This window comes from Heteronotia binoei, chromosome 15, assembly GCF_032191835.1.
Source record: "Heteronotia binoei isolate CCM8104 ecotype False Entrance Well chromosome 15, APGP_CSIRO_Hbin_v1, whole genome shotgun sequence".
Classification (NCBI taxonomy): domain Eukaryota; kingdom Metazoa; phylum Chordata; class Lepidosauria; order Squamata; family Gekkonidae; genus Heteronotia; species Heteronotia binoei.
In genome coordinates, this window is record NC_083237.1 from 64,111,603 (window position 1) to 64,128,985 (window position 17,383).

Genomic DNA, 17,383 nt, shown 5'->3' on the forward strand with positions numbered 1-17,383 from the left:
ATAGATTTAATCTTAAAATGGATGCCAGCTTCCAGGTGGGGCCTGGGGACACACCCCCTCCTCCAAATTATGGTTCATCTCTAGAGAAAATGGCTGCTTTGGAGGATGGACTCTGTGGCACAGCCCCCCACTGAGGTCCCAATTCTCCCCAGCATCCACCCCAATCTCCAGGAGTTTCCTAACCTGGAGCTGGCACCCTTACCCCCCACCAGTGGCCCTGGGGGGTCCTGGCAACCTGACTTTGAAGGCTGTTTAGGGACAGTGCTCGCCCCTTCTCCCCCCCCCCCCATACATGAATCCAGGGCTATTTTTTTGTAGCAGGAACTGCATTGCATATTAAGCCACACCTCCCTGCTGTAGCCAGTCCTCCAAGAGCTTACAGGATTCTTCTTATAAAGCCTACTATAAGCTCCAGGAGGATTGGCTACATCAGGGGTGTGTGGCCTAATATGCAATGCAGTTCCTGCTACAAAAAAAGCACTGCATGAATCTCTCATGAGCCACACTGACCATTGTAGCAACTCACACTCGAGAGTCCTCAGGGGAAGAGACCAGTGAGCCAAGGCTGGGATCCAAGGAGTACCAGAGAGACAAGGGGAGGGCCAGGCCCTGCTAGAGGCATCCGCTGATAATGTTCCAGCAGCACCAAGCCCCCTTGCCACAGCCTGTAAGAGAGACCTTGCCACCAGCCCCAGAGATAGCCACCAGGCCTCCATGGGGCAGAGCACCAAGCTTGGACCCATAGCCCCCCAGTTGCAGCAGAAGGCTTGGGGCCAGATAGTGCAAGGCAGGGCTCTTTTGTAGCAGGAACTCCTTTGCCTGTAGCAGGAACTCCTAGGCCACGCACCCCTGATGTACCAATCCCCCAAGAACTTACAGGGCTGTATTTACAGGGCCTACTGTAAGCTCTCGGAGGATTGGCTACATCAGGGGTGTGTGGCCTAATATGCAAAGGCGCTCCTGCTACAAAAGAAGCTCTGCAAGGGAAGCAGAGTGCCAGCCTGGTTGTATGTGACCCCACTGTGGATCTGGAGGAGGGCTGCCAAGCCCCTGGGCCAGGTGGGGGTTCTCCCACCCTGGAGGTTCCCAACCCGCCAGCCCAGATTTGGCTGGCAGGGGGGGGGACTTCCCCCAATGTCACCGGTGCTATGACATCACCCACAAGTGACGTCACGCTGGCCGCTCTAGGCATTTCTGGGGAAACGGTACGGTTTTCCCGGATGCTCTAGCAATTTTGGGAGAGAAAACTCTACGGTACAAAACACTTCCCCCCAAAGTTCCCCAAAAATTGAACCAGGGAATCCGATTCTATGAGCCCCCAAAGAAGGTGCCTCCAGCCTTCATTATTTCCAATGGAGGGAAGGCATTTAAAAAGCGTGTGGCCCCTTTAAATGTGATGGCCGGAACTCCCTTTGGAGTTCAGTTGTGCTTGTCACACCCTTGCCCTGGCTCCACCCCCAAAGTGCGCAGATATTTCTTGAATTGGATTTTGCAGCCCTGTCCCAAGAAGACCTTTCCTGGAAGAATGCTGCATTGGCAGACCGGTTACTTCCAAGGGGAACTCTCTGAGGAAGCGAGGGATGCGTTGGGCAGAATACTGCCTGTTCCCAGCAATGGGCCATCAAAGGCAGCCTCTTGAGAGCACTTCCAAGCACCGAGACCTTGCTGAAGCAAGAAAACCCTGCTGATACAAGGAGCATCCTTCAGAAACGAAAATGTGCTGCTTGCCAGGTGATATCCTGGTAGGGCTCTTTCACTGGCTGGGCAATCGTCACAGCTGACTTCTAGCTGCCTGTTCAAAAATCAGAGGAACAATAATTGCAAGACTGGATATAAATCAATTGAATGTAAATAAAGTAATTTCTTTAAAAAGTATTGGAAGGATTGTCATGTACTTGAAAGGCTGTCATGTAGAGGATCGCGTGGAATTGTTTTCTGCGATCCCATAAGGTAGGACCAGAACCGATGGGTTGAAATTAAATCAAAAGAGTTTCCGGCTCAACACTAGGAAGAATTTCCTGACTGTTAAAGCGGTTCCCCAGTGAAACAGGCTTCCTCAGGAGGTGGTGGGCTCGCCTTCCTTGGAGGTTTTAAAGCAGAAGCTAGATGACCATCTGTCAGCGATGAAGATCCTGTGAATTTAGGGGGAGGTGTTTGTGAGTTTCCTGCATTGTGCAGGGAGTAGGACTAGATGACCCTGGAGGTCCCTTCCAACTCTATGATTCTATGATTAAAAAACAGTAAATTTCAAACTATGCTCTATATCAGAAAGAATTTTATTCCAAAAACGTTACTGTTAAAAAATTGTGAATTCCTACAAAATACTTTTGTTCCTATGCAAGACAGGCCTCATTTTGGGCAAGAGCTCACATTTTATTGTGCTTTCTTTCTTTCTTTCTTCCTTACCCCCCACCCCAAATACTTGCTTGTAGGCCCCATTCTTCAAGCCCCCTGTGAGAATTTTGCTGCACTCTTAAGATTTTACAAACTCTCTAATATTTCCCCCCACAAAAAAATGGGGAAATAACCAAAACTTATAAAGCAAACAGGTGGAAATCTTCATCATGCCACCGTGACCACATAGGAGAAAGTAATTTAAAAAGTATGATGGGAGTCAGGTTTGATTATGGCGATTTCTGGCGGACTGGTGCCGGTCCATGGACCAGTGATTGAAAACCACTGGTCTACAGTACTGGATTGAATAGACTGTTGGATTAGATTCCAGATCCAGCCGTGGCCCCTCTGGTTTAAGGGATCTTTGGTCGCAGGGCTGGAAAAGGCCTCTGCCGGATCTCATGGCAGTGAGCTAGACAGACCAATAGTCTGATTTGGCATGAGGCTCAAACCGCATGTTTCATGATCGGAGATTCTTTGGGCTTCTCAAGGTTTCAAAGCAGCAGTGAGGCTTGGGCTGCTGAATCGACTTAGAACTGCGATGAGGAGGGAGAGGCGCTTCAGCCCTTTCCCTTCCTGCGCTGTTTCCTCCGTCCAAACCATCTCTCCCGCCTCTCCTTTACCTCCTGCAGCTGTCAGCAGTTCATCGATTTGCCGTTGGTGGCTATTGAAGCCTTAAGAAGAACTCAAGGATTGGTATTATAGGCTGGCACCAAAGCAAAGCTGCTTATAGGAGAGCTCTTTTATCTATTTGAACAATGAAGCCGCACAATTCTACTCTTGGTTGCCTCGCTGGGAGCCGATGGTACGAGCTCCCTGGCTTGAGGTTCAACTCTTACAATCAGGAGATTTCGATGACTGTATACACACTGAGTTGTGGCCATTGTGTCCTGGGTTCCAGAGACCTAAAGTACCATCCAGTTTCCTTTTAAATAGCCCCTTGAATTTGTAACATCAGAGGCATGAAATCAGAAAGACGCTCTATCAATCTCTGCGTTACTGCTGCTATTACTTGTCCCCCTTTCTGCTGACTGAAAGTCTACCCTGGAGGCCTTTGCAGAACTAGTTGAAGATCTTCCCTTGGCAACCTAGCAGAAGGGCTTGATTTGTTTCAGCACTGCCAGGGGAGGGACGGTGGCTCAATGGTAGAGCATCTGCTTGGGAAGCAGAAGGTCCCAGGTTCAGTCCCCGGCATCTCCAAAAAAGGGTCCAGGCAAAGAGGTGTGAAAAGCCTCAGCTTGAGACCCTGGAGAGCCACTGCCAGTCTGAGAAGACAAGACTGACTTTGATGGACCCAGGATCCGATTCAGTAGAAGGCAGCTTCATATGTTGGGGAGGGACGGTGGCTCAGTGGTAGAGCATCTGCTTGGGAAGCAGAAGGTCCCAGGTTCAATCCCCGGCATCTCCAAAAAAGGGTCCTGGCAAGTAGGCGTAAAAATCCTCAGCTTGAGACCCTGGAGAGCCGCTGCCAGTCTGAGAAGACAAGACTGACTTTGATGGACCAAGGGTCTGATTCAGTAGAAGGAAGCTTCATATGTTCATTTGAAGTGACTGCTCTGTTTTATACCACAGCCAGCGTGGCATTGGGTGTTGGAGGATGCGGGAGACTCAAATTTGAATCCCCACTCTACCTTGGAAGCTCACTGGGTGACTTCAGGTCAGCTGCAATCCCTTTCAGGCTTACCTACCTCATAGGGTTGTTGTGAAGATTGAAATGGGGAAGGGGAGGGTGTTGTAAACGGCTTCAGGCCCCATCGGGGAGAAAAGTAAAGTACATTAAAAAGTATAACTGATGTTAACATTTTAAGAACAGTACTTTTAATCCCAGTGCCAGTCAAAACTTGATCCTAAGTTCCCTCTAAGGACTTTGGAACCAAGTTGCTTAATTCTCTCATCTCTCTTTCTCCTCTCTCTCTCTCTCTCTCTCTCTCTCTTTCATGTGTGTGTGTGTGTTTCTGAGGGTGGAGATATATTTAAGTGAATGACTTTAACACCCCTCCGGGAATTTGTTCTTTTGCAGGTAAATCGCTTCAACAGAGTTGAAGACCGAGCCCTTTTTATCACAGATAGACATCTTTACAAGATGGACCCTGCAAAGCAGTACAAAGTGATGAAGACCATCCCCCTGTACAACGTAAGTCTGAGGTTGAGGGTTCAGTGCCGGGAAGTCCCAACCTGTAGATGAGGGACTCTCAGCCAGGTGCCCTTGCCTGGTGCCTGCCTGGTGTGTTCAGAAGCTGGGCTTTTGTTCAGCAAGCCTTCTGACCGCCCACTGGAAATGTTATTGACTGTGCAGATTTCTAAAAGCCTTCCTTTTAGCAGCAGCTGCCATCACAGCACCAAGGATCTTCACTGTGTGACTGAAAGAAAACTACGGCAGCTGCCATTTTGGGCAACTGTTTTGTGGCTGCGCCCAGCATGTTTTATATCAGAAAAGATGCCTGTAGGCTCAGAAAGGTCGAGAACTTTAGAGAGCCAGAATATAAAGAGAAGGCGGGATATAAATCCAGTATCTTCATCTACCTCACAGGGTGTCTGTTGTGGGGGAGGAAGGTAAAGGAGATTGTGAGCCGCTCTGAGACTCTTTGGAGTGGAGGGCGGGATATAAATCCAATATCTTCATCTACCTCACAGAGTGTCTGTTGTGGGGGGGGGGAGGGAAAGGAGATTGTGAGCCGCTCTGAGACTCTTCGGAGTGGAGGGCGGGATATAAATCCAATATCTTCATCTACCTCACAGGGTGTCTGTTGTGGGGGAGGAAGGGAAAGGAGATTGTGAGCCGCTCTGAGACTCTTCGGAGTGGAGGGCGGGATATAAATCCAGTATCTTCATCTACCTCACAGGGTGTCTGTTGTGGGGGAGGAAGGTAAAGGAGATTGTGAGCCGCTCTGAGACTCTTCGGAGTGGAGGGCAGGATATAAATCCAATATCTTCATCTACCTCACAGGGTGTCTGTTGTGGGAGAGGAAGGTAAAGGAGATTGTGAGCCGCTCTGAGACTCTTCGGAGTGGAAGGCAGGATATAAATCCAATATCTTCATCTACCTCACAGGGTGTCTGTTGTGGGGGAGGAAGGTAAAGGAGATTGTGAGCCGCTCTGAGACTCTTCGGAGTGGAGGGCAGGATATAAATCCAATATCTTCATCTACCTCACAGGGTGTCTGTTGTGGGGGAGGAAGGGAAACGAGATTGTGAGCCGCTCTGAGACTCTTCGGAGTGGAGGGCAGGATATAAATCCAATATCTTCATCTACCTCACAGGGTGTCTGTTGTTGGGGGAGAAGATACAGGAGATTGTAAGTTGCTCTGAGTCTCTGATTCAGAGAGAAGGGTGGGGTATAAAACTGTAGTTCTTCTTCTTCTATTAAGACCTCTGATCTGAATTCTGTGAAGGATGTCAGCTGTTTCACTCTGCAATATTTTGACAGCAGGTTCATCCCTCCTCAAAGGGGAGAGGTGTGCTATCTTCCCCCAAGATTTATTCTGGTTCTGCTTCCACATATTGGGTGTGTTCAGATAAGCCATGGAGAGAGAGAAAGCAACAGTGGCAGCAGGGGGGAAAGTGAGACAGATAGTGCAAGAGTGACAGCGAAGGGGGGAGAGCAAGAGAGGGACAGTGAGAGAGCGACAGCTAAAGTGACAGAGGGAGAGAGAGCTAGGGCCGGGCGAGCTGGCCAAGTTCATGGCCCCCCAAAAAAACTTTTAATCTCCTGGGTCCCTCCACCCAACATATTCTGGCTGCGGGCCTGCTTACAATGCTGCTAGATGAGTCATGAAAGTTCTCTGACTGGATCACCTGACGTCTTTATTTATGTTTGAAAGCATCTTCAGCCCTCCCCACACCCTCCCTGGCCCATCGGTTTGGCGACATTACATTGAAAGCTGGCTTAATTCTTTATTCCCCATGGGGTTTTTTCCCCCAATCTAAATTTTCCTGTTGCACAAAACTGCTGTTTGCCCCCATGGAGAAAACACTTCTGTATCCCACATCAAATCCAGTCACACTTTTCCATAATGTTCGTGAAGGAGGATTCTCAGTGGGGTGTTTCTGGGTCCCCAAGGCAACAGAATCGGAGCTCAAATAAATCAAGTAGCAGGGGATAGATAAAACCTTCCCTATGTAACTTCCCAGTTCACTTTCTTTCTTTGTTTTTGTTGAATCTCTGCAACTTTCTTGTTCTCTGCAAGCCCAGCAGAGGGCTGTTATCTCCAAAGTTGCATGTCCATACTGGGAACTCTGGGGGAACATCAGCATGCTGGTGGTGGGTGGTTGTGGAATGAGGAGGACCTAAGAGAAACCATGTTGGATCAGTCCAATGGCCCATCCAGTCCAACACTCTGTGTCACAGAAGAACATAAGAGAAGCCATGTTGGATCAGGCCAATGGCCCATCCAGGCCAACACTCTGTGTCACATAAGAACATAAGAGAAGCCATGTTGGATCAGGCCAATGGCCCATCCATTCCAATACTCTGTGTCACATAAGAACATAAGAAAAGCCGTGTTGGATCAGGCCAGTGGCCCATCCAATCCAATACACTGTGTCACATAAGAACATAAGAGAAGCCATCTTGGATCAGGCCAATGGACCATCCAGTCCAACACTCTGTGTCACATAAGAACATAAGAAAAGCCACGTTCGATCAGGCCAATGGCCCATCCAGTCCAACACTCTGTGTCACAGAAGAACATAAGAGAAGCCCTGTTGGATCAGGCCAATGGCCCATCCAGTCCAACACTATGTGTCACATAAGAACATAAGAAAAGCTGTGTTGGATCAGGCCAGTGGCCTATCCAATCCAATACTCTGTGTCACATAAAAACATAAGAGAAGCCATGTTGTATCAGGCCAATGGCCCATCCAGTTCAACACTCTGTGTCACATAAGAACATAAGAAAAGCCACGTTGGATCAGGCCAGTGGCCCATCCAGTCCAACACTCTGTGTCACAGAAGAACATAAGAGAAGCCATGTTGGATCAGGCCAATGGCCCATCCAGTCCAACACTCTGTGTCACATAAGAACATAAGAAAAGCCACGTTGGATCAGGCCAATGGCCCATCCAGTCTAACACTCTGTGTCATAGAAGAACATAGGAAAAGCCCTGTTGGATCAGGCCAATGGCCCATCCAGTCCAACACTCTGTGTCACAGAAGAACATAAGAGAAGCCATGTTGGATCAGGCCAGTGGCCCATCCAGTCTAACACTCTGTGTCATAGAAGAACATAGGAAAAGCCCTGTTGGATCAGGCCAATGGCCCATCCAGTCCAACACTCTGTGTCACAGAAGAACATAAGAGAAGCCATGTTGGATCAGGCCAATGGGTCATCCAATCCAACACTCTGTGTCACATAAGAACATAAGAGAAGCCATGTTGGATCAGGCCAGTGGCCCATCCAGTCCAACACTCTGTGTCACAGAAGAACATAGGAAAAGCCCTGTTGGATCAGGCCAATGGCCCATCCAGTCCAACACTCTGTGTCACAGAAGAACATAAGAGAAGCCATGTTGGATCAGGCCAATGGGTCATCCAGTCCAACACTCTGGGTCTCACAGTAGTAAAAAAAAAACAGGTGCCATCAGGAGGTGCACCAGTGAGACCAGGACACTAGAAGCCCTCCCACTGTTACCCTCCCCTCCCCCAAGCACCAAGAATACCGAGCATCACTGCCCCAGTCAGAGAGTTCCATCTACACCCTGTAACGAATAGCCACTGATGGACCTCTGCTCCTGGTGTTCATCCAGTCCCCTCTTGAAGCTTCTCTTCCTTTGTTCCTGGGCTTCCAGTGTTGCCTTCTGTCCCCTTTCCCCTAAAGGCCCCACTGTGGCTTCAGAGGTCCAAGCTAGAGGTGGAAGATGGCCACAAAGGGACAGATGAATCTCACTGGGCAGAAAGTTCCAGAGTTCTCAACTCCTTTGAAAGAGGTGGTAGTGAGGCCATGGATTATTCCAGCAATTAGCTGCTTACAAATCCTGCCCCCGCCCCTAGAGGCAAAGTTCTCAAGTGGGCAGTGACATTCTTTTCCAACCACACCTGGATGGAACTGATTTTGGGGATCCATTTTGATCAGTCTTCAGATCTGAGCATGGCACGGCTGTTGTAATGGATGACTAATTCAGGTGGAGGTCAGCAACTTTCCATACAATCAACCATGATGTCCTTCTACACCAGGGGTGTCAAATATGCGGCCTGGGGGCTGAATCAGGCTGCCGGAGGGCTCCTATCAAGCCCCCGAGCAACTGTCTGTCATCTGCTTCCTTCTCCATCTCTTGCTTCCTTCTGCATCACAGCTTGCTTTACCAGGCTTGCTCAGTTGCACAGTAAAGGCAAGCCACTCGTCTTTTTATTGGCTGAGGCCCTTTCTCCTGGTTCCCTGGGGAAGGAAGGAAAGAGCGAGAGCTTCCTTTGCCCAGTTCCCTGGATTGCAGGTGAGAGATACAAAGAAAGCACCTTTAAGACCAACGAGTGCTGTTTTAAGCATGTTTTAAGTTAAAAAAAAAAAAAGTATTTGTGTTTGTGTTCTTTATAGTTTGTCTCCTCTACCTGGCATTACATTTTATGGCACACATAACACGGCCCAACGAGGTCTCATTTATGTCAGATTTGGCCACCATAACAAATGAGCTTGACACCTCTGTTCGAGACCATCGGATTTGGGACTGGAAGGTGGCTCTGCTTCTACAAGGAAGACAAATCCCAGCAGTATTTTTTTCTTTCATGAGTTTAAGATTCAGCTCACCGCTAGCGGAGCGCTGACAGATTTTGAGACACTCCGTTGCAGCGTGACTGAAAAAAAGAATGCATGTGAACGGGGAGGGATGAGAATATCTTTAGCCCCCATCTGAGAATCCTGTGAATAAATTAGGAAGTATCTATGAAAGAAATTGTATATAACTTACTGCTTGGAGAGAGAAAGTATTCCTCCCTGTTAATCTCTTTCTCCCGAAAGATTCTCTCCCTTCTCCTTTTAAAAAAATTCTTCCGCAGGTCCTTCGTGCTTTTCGCTCTAAAAACGGGTCCTTCTTGTCTCTTCACTGTATTAATTTTGCAAAATAAAAGTATCGGCAGGCCATTGTGCTGGAGGGCTGATTCCCACCCACCCACCCCCCTTTGTTTTTCTCAAAACTCTAAGGAGCATCTGTTTTTTTCTAAAAATAAATAAATAAAAACCCTGCTATTTTTAACAAACAAGCTGTTGGTGCCAGCTTCCCCAAACATGTTAGAATGAATGGGATAGCCGACCCCAGCTAGAATTCCACTGCGTCTTCTACCATGAGCAACAGAGAGGAACAGCCTCGAAATGATTAGTTGAACGGAACACTTCTGCTCTCCCCTTTCCAGCCTGGCTATGGAAATAAGGTCTCCTTTTATCACGGCTGCTTGATTTGAAAGTAGACGATCATATCAGAAGGAGGAACTAGCAGATGGGGGTTTGTCTTGCCGTGCCAGCATCCTCTAGTTTTTCTAGTGAACTTGTAACATTTATTTATTTATTTATTTATTTATTTATTTTGATTTATATACTGCCCTTCCCACCGAAGTGGCTCAGGGCGGCTTACAACATAGAAAACTTACATAGGTTTGACTTAAAAACAATTACATAGCAACAGTTAAAACAGTAGATTAATAAAAGATAAGACATAATAAATAAAAACCGGCGGACTGTCAGAATGCACTCTAGCTCCATCCAGATTCCTCAGTGTCGGTTAATTGTAGGCCAGCCGGAAGAGGACTGTCTTGCAGGCCCTGCGGAACTGCCCTAGGTCCCGCAGGGCCCTCACCTCTTCCGGCAGCTGGTTCCACCAGTAAGGCGCCGTTACCGAGAAGGCCCGATCCCTGGTAGATTTCAAACGAGCCTCCTTTGGCCCGGGGATTACTAACAGGTTTTGTGAACCTGATCGTAGTACTCTCTGGGGAACGTGTGGGGAGAGACGGTCCCTAAGGTAGGCAGGTCCTAGGCCATATAGGGCTTTAAAGGTAATGACCAGCATCTTGTACCAGACTCGGAATATTATTGGCAGCCAGTGCAGATCCCGAAGCCCCGGCCGAATGTGCTCCCATCTTGGGAGTCCTAATAACAGCCGGGCAGCGGCATTCTGCACTAACTGCAACTTCCGGGTTTGGCACAAGGGCAGCCCCATGTAGAGGGCATTACAGTAGTCCAACCTCGAGGTGACCGTAGCATGAATCACCATTGCTAGATCATCGTGCTCCAGGAAAGGGGCCAGCTGCCTCGCCCGCCTAAGATGAAAGAATGCAGACTTGGCAGTGGCTGCTATCTGAGCCTCCGTTGTCAATGAAGGCTCTAATAGTACCCCCAGACTCTTGACCCTGTGCGCCGCTGTCAATGGTACATGTAGGTTTACATGTAGGTAAAAGGAATTACTTCTTCACCCAGAGGGTGATTAACACATGGAATTCACTGCCACAGGAGGTGGTGGTGGCTGCAAGCACAGCCAGCTTCAAGAGGGGATTGGATTAGAAAAAGAAAAAAAAGAAGGGATTGGATAAACATCTGGGGCAGTGATGCTTTGTATTCTTGGCGCTTGGGGGGGCAACAGTGGGAGGGCTTCTAGCGTCCTGGCCCTACTGGTAAACCTGATGGCGCCTGAGTTTTTTGGCCGCTGTGTGACAGAGCATTGGACTGGATGGGCCATTAGCCTGATCTAACATGTCTTCTCTGACATGCTTAAAGTAGGGAGCTGAGTCCATTAAATCCCTACTAAGCCATGAGGATGGAGAGGAGCCCTTTGGCCAGTCACACATCCAGCCTAGCTGTTACCTCAAGTAGTGGTTGAGGATAAAGAGGAACTTCCCCTTGGAAGCTTCCTGGAGCACCTTGAGAGAATAGAGGGTACAACCTCTTCAGGATGATGACCCACCATTCCAAATTTATGTAGCCTGTTGATCCATCAAGGTTCCCTGTGTACTTGCAGTCCACCTAGTCCTGCATCCCCTTTTCTACGGTGGCCACTACGAAACGGTAGCAAATGTCAGTCAGGAAAGCCAGTTTGGTGTAGTGGTTAAGTGTGCGGACTCTTATCTGGGAGAACCGGGTTTGATTCCCCACTCCTCCACTTGCACCTGCTGGGATGGCCTTGGGTCAGCCATAGCTCTGGCAGAGGTTGTCCTTGAAAGGGCAGCTGCTGTGAGAGCCCTCTCCAGCCCCACCCACCTCACAGGGTGTCTGTTGTGGGGGAGGAAGGGAAAGGAGATTGCGAGCCGCTCTGAGACTCTTCGGAGTGGAGGGCAGGATATAAATCCAATATCTTCATCTACCTCACAGGATGTCTGTTGTGGGGGAGGAAGGGAAAGGAGATTGTGAGCCGCTCTTGAGACTCTTCGGAGTGGAGGGCGGGATATAAATCCAATATCTTCATCTACCTCACAGGGTGTCTGTTGTGGGGGAGGAAGGTAAAGGAGATTGTGAGCCGCTCTGAGACTCTTCGGAGTGGAGGGCGGGATATAAATCCAATGTCTTCATCTACCTCACAGGGTGTCTGTTGTGGGGGAGGAAGGGAAAGGAGATTGTGAGCCGCTCTGAGACTCTTCGGAGTGGAGGGCGGGATATAAATCCAATGTCTTCATCTACCTCACAGGGTGTCTGTTGTGGGGGGGGGGAAGGGAAAGGGGATTGTGAGCCGCTCTGAGACTCTTCGGAGTGGAGGGCGGGATATAAATCCAATATCTTCATCTACCTCACAGGGTGACTGTTGTGGGGGAGGAAGATAAAGGAGATTGTGAGCCGCTCTGAGATTCTTCGGAGTGGAGGGCGGGATATAAATCCAATATCTTCATCTACCTCACAGGATGTCTGTTGTGGGGGAGGAAGGGAAAGGAGATTGTGAGCCGCTCTGAGACTCTTCGGAGTGGAGGGCGGGATATAAATCCAATATCTTCATCTACCTCACAGGGTGTCTGTTGTGGGGGAGGAAGGTAAAGGAGATTGTGAGCCGCTCTGAGACTCTTCGGAGTGGAGGGCGGGATATAAATCCAATGTCTTCATCTACCTCACAGGGTGTCTGTTGTGGGGGAGGAAGGGAAAGGAGATTGTGAGCTGCTCTGAGACTCTTTGGAGTGGAGGGCAGGATATAAATCCAATATCTTCATCTACCTCACAGGGTGTCTGTTGTGGGGGGGGGGAAGGTAAAGGAGATTGTGAGCCGCTCTGAGACTCTTCGGAGTGGAGGGCGGGATATAAATCCAATATCTTCATCTACCTCACAGGGTGACTGTTGTGGGGGAGAAAGATAAAGGAGATTGTGAGCCGCTCTGAGACTCTTCGGAGTGGAGGGCGGGATATAAATCCAATATCTTCTTCATCTTCTTCTTCTTCTTCTTTTGATCAGCTGTATTAGTCTCTTTTGTCTTAGGATGGCTTGGAGCTTAATAGAATCGCATGAACTTAGTTTTGGAAGGTGAAAAGAAAACTTGCCCCTGAGCATGTACAAAGAGCCATTTGATGCCCTGCAGTGCCAAGGGGCAGGTTTGGGTAGCAGCCCAGGGAGCAGGATGCCTGGGGTGGCACTTGGGTGTGCCTGTGTCACAGGCTTGGACATCTACATTTTAGCCCAGGGTTTTTTTAGCACTTCAGGGTTTTGAGGGCCTCTGGACTCAAATCGAGCTGTTCGGCTGGTTGAACAGAATAGGAGTCCAGTACCACCTTTAAGACCAGCAAAGTTTTATTCAGAATGTCAGCTTTCGTATGCAGGCAGACTTCTTCAGACAACGAAATTGGGGTACAGTGAGCTGAAATACATATAGTTGGTGGGTTAGGAGTGTAAACTGATACAAGGTTAGGATCAGATGGCAAAATAGTGTAATAAATTGGAAGGCCATCTGGTCTGGTTAGCGTTTGTGTGGGAAACCAATAAAAGGTAATAGAAGTTGTCTGTTAATTGTTTTTACTACAAGTCTAGAATAAAGCAGAAGGGCATGTATTTCCTAGTGTTCAGCTGGTTGCCATTCCTTACTGCTGTGTAGGAGGCTGTGAGCACAACACCACTACCAGTGTTCCCTCTTAGAATTATAGAATCATAGAGTTGGAAGGAACCCCCAGGGTCATCTAGTTCAACTCCCTGCAAAATGCAGGAAACTCACAAATAAAGGTAAAGGTAGTCCCCTGTACAAGGACCAGTCGTTTTCGACTTTAGGGTGATGTTGCTTTCACAACATTTTCATGGCAGACTTTTTACAGGGTGGTTTGCCATTGCCTTCCCCAGTCATCTACACTTCCCCCCCCCCCCCAGCAAGCTGGGTACTCATTTTATCAACCTCAGAAGGATGGAAGGCTGAGTCAACCTGGAGCTGGCTACCTGAACTAGCTTTCGCTGGGATCGAACTCGGGTCATGAGCAGAGGGCTCTGACTGCAGTACTGCAGCTTTTCCACTGCGCCACGGGGCTCTTAAACTCACAAATGCCTCCCCCTAAATTCACAGGATCCACATTGCTGTCAGATGGCCATCCAGACTTGGTTTAAAAACCTCCAAGGAAGGAGAGCCCACCACCTCCTGAGGAAGCCTGTTCCACTAAGGAACTATTCTAACAGGAAGTTCTTCTGAATGTTGAGCTGGAAACTCTTTTGATTTAATTTCAACCCACTGGTTCTGGTCCTACCTTCTGGGGCCACAGAAAACAACTCTGCACCATTCTCTATATGACAGCCCTTCAAGTCCTTGAAGATGGTGATCCTATCACCTCTCAGTGTCCTCCTCTCCAGGCTAAACATACCCAGTTCCCTCAACCTTTCCTCAAAGGACTTGGTCTCCAGATCCCTCACCATCTTCATCACCCTCCTCTGGACCCATTCCAGCTTCTTAAAACGTGGTGTCCAAAACTGTACTCTAACCAGAGCAGAGGAAAGCAATACCGTCGCTTCACATGATCTGGACATTATATTTCTGTTGATACAGCCCAAAATTGCATTTGTCACGCTGGTCACTCATGTTCAGTATATGATCCACTAAGACCCCTAGATCCTTTTCGCACATACTACTGCTAAGACAAGTCTCCCCCATCCTATAACCGTGCCTTGGATTTTTCCTACCTAAATGAAGAACTTTACATTTATCCCTGTTAAAATTCATTTTATTGGTTTCAGCCCAGTTTTCCAGCCTTCTTGCTCTTCTGCTCAAGACGCAACCCTGTTTTCCCTTCCTCCCTTCTGCCTTTCCGTCTTCCAGCCCTGTATCTTCTCCCCTTTTATGTCCTTGGTGGGCAGGAGGAAGCGACTCCCTTTCATAAAGACCCAGGCAGGAGTAAGTGGTGTAGAAGCAGCCGCTGGAGAAGGCTGATCTGCAGCCCATGGACAGAGTCTTTATGATTCACAGGCTGGGAAACGCTGCTCTAAAGTTTCCAGCTGTGTTGCCATTGTCTTTGTATCGTACATCGTTCCCCAAAGACTGCTCACGGCAATAAAGGCAAAGAGACCAATTAGAGATGCTTCTCGAATTTTAACAGCTGCCAGGTTTCGACCCAGAACAGACAGGAGAGAAAGTACCTATTTTCAGCCCCTTTGATGCAAATTTCAGTACTTTGCTTCGGTATACATCTGAGGAGCTCTGTGTGAGCGGGGGCTTTCCGAAGAGGAAGCCTCTGTTTCCACAAAGCTTCACAAGTGTTGTGGCGCTTGTAGGCTGATGCCTGTGTGCCGGATCTTTGTAGTATTTTGGAGTCTCCCCAAATTAAATGTCTTGTTTTTGACCGACCGTTTCTGAGGCTCGGTATTTTTGTCGCTCCCGTTGGCAGAATTTCACTTTGAATGCAGTCTGCGTGCTCGTAACTTTTCAGCACGTTATCTCGGCAGCTGTGTGAAAGTTTAATATTTGTGTATTTAGAAGACGAGAGTCATAGCACATTATACAGATTGCGGGTTTCTCCATTCGTCGACGGAGACGCTTTGCGGAAGAAAACCGGCAGCGGCGATTGCTTCAGCTCCAGCGCTTATTTCTTGACTCAACACGCTCCTTTCAAAAAGATTCGTTCTCTTTATCTATAAAAATGGATTGGCTTTCAGATGCGTGGAAGAGCAGGCCCTGCCCGAGTGCCTCTACCTGCATGCTGCGTTCACTGTCACAGGTCCTAAAGCCGTCCCGTCAACCTAACAGCATCCCTAGGGATGGGTTGCCATGGCAATCTCAGGCAGTCTGATGTCTGGTCCTTCTCGCAGCTTGTTTTCTGTCTCAAGAACCCATCCTGTCTTTTCAAATCTTTTTTTTAAAAAAAGAAATAAAACCAACAACAATTCAAAAGGTGAAGGAATTCCCCCTCTGTGGGCCCCTGACTCATGACAATAGAAAGGCCAGAGATTTGATGCTGTGAGTAATTTTCACGCTGGGCAGCATCAGCCATGTTTGGATCTTGCAGGCATTGAAGAAAACGAGCTAAAAAACCCACAAGGTGCCTTTCTGGCTTTTAGGGCCAGAGAAGGAATTCTGTTAGAGGAGCTTCAAAGTAATGGTGCATTCTGAGTGCCAGAGGAAATTAAGGTGACGTTCTCTGGAATGAGGCCTCCGTCTTGTGCACAGCGGCTGCTCCAGCTTCACCTGCCTGTCGGAGTTGTATTGTTGGGAGCAGTTGTTGCGATGAAATCACTCGGAGAGGGTGGTTTCATGCAGAGCAGTGCGATTGTCAAGAGAGGCACTGTAGTGTTGTCGTTGGCACGTTGGAGGAGACGAGGATTCAAGTCCCTGCTCGGCCACAACGCTCTGCGGGTGACCTTGGGCCTGTCCTGGCATTCTCCCAACCCATCTTGCATTGTCATTGGGGAAGGTCGAATGGGGAGGGGATACCCTTGATGCTGCCCTGAGCTCGTTGGAGGAAGGATGGGATAAAAAAAAGCCAATCGATGCCCTTGCTCCAACGCTGCAGCCGGCTTGCAGGCAATCCATACTGATCTGTGCCGCTTCACAACAGCCAAACAAAGACCGGACAGCAATGTAGTAAATCGGTATTGATAGCTGGCTGCGTCCTGAGGGCTCGGGAAAGAAACCATTGCGAGAGGCGGTTTATTTATTATTCATGCTGCAGTGCCTGAAAGAGGTTCATTTCCAGGCAGCGATGGAAACCGATTTCCAGGTTCAGGAGGTAGCCGGGCTGGTCTGAAGCGACAGAACAAAGTGCGAGACCAGTGGCACTTTTAAGACCGACAACACTTAATTCTGGGTCTAAGCTTTTGTGTGCACGCAAAAGCTTATACCCAGAATTAAACTTTGTAGGATGCATTTTGTTGCATGCGCGCAAAAGCTGATGCCTAGAATTAAACGTTGGCCTTAAAAATGTCCCTGGATTCAAACTTTGATTGGATGTGCAGGGTTTTGTGTTTTTTTTTAAATGCTGCTTTGGCAGTAGCTGCCATCACAGCACAAGAATCTCCACTTGGTTACTCAAGTGAAACTGCGGCAATCAAGTCGGAAAGGCATCAGTTCTGACAACTGAAGGAGGAGGAGGAAGAGGATATTGGATTTATACCCTGCCCTTTGCTAGCCAAAGGAGTCTCAGAGCGCCTGACAAATCTCCTTTCCCTTCCCCTCCCCACAACAGCCACCCTGTGCGCAGGGCTTTTTTTTGTAGCAGAAATTCCTTTGCATATTAGACCACACCCCCTGATGCAGCCAATCCTCCAAGGGCTTCCAGTAGGCCCTGTAAGAAGAGCCCTGTAAGCTCTTGAAGGATTGGCTGCATCAGGGGGTGGGTGGCCTAATATGCAAAGGAGTTCCTGCTACAAAAAAAAGCCCTGCCTGTGAGCTAGGTGGAGCCGAGAGAGCTCTCCCAGAACTGCTCTCAAGCAGAACAACCTTGAGAGAACTTGTGGCTGACCCAAGGCCGTTCCAGCAGGTGCAAGTGGAGGAGTGGGGGAATCAAACCCGGTTCTCCCAGAGAAGAGTCCGCGCACTTAACCACTACACCAAACTGGCTCTCTTTTAGCTTCTGCTGCTTAAGGTTACCTTGCAGGACTAGTCCAATTCTGATCCATCATGCCAGGCCTGG

At 48.6% G+C, this 17,383-nt stretch overlaps 1 protein-coding gene across 1 annotated transcript in view; it reads left to right on the forward strand.

Annotated features, from left to right (window-relative positions):
• The window catches only part of LOC132584205 (unconventional myosin-Id), a 440,151-nt gene that overhangs the window by 336,307 nt on the left and 86,461 nt on the right, over window positions 1-17,383 (forward strand). The window contains exon 20 of the mRNA XM_060256019.1: window positions 4,415-4,528. Within this exon, the coding sequence (XP_060112002.1) occupies window positions 4,415-4,528 (114 nt within the window). The remainder of the gene's footprint in view (window positions 1-4,414; window positions 4,529-17,383) is intronic.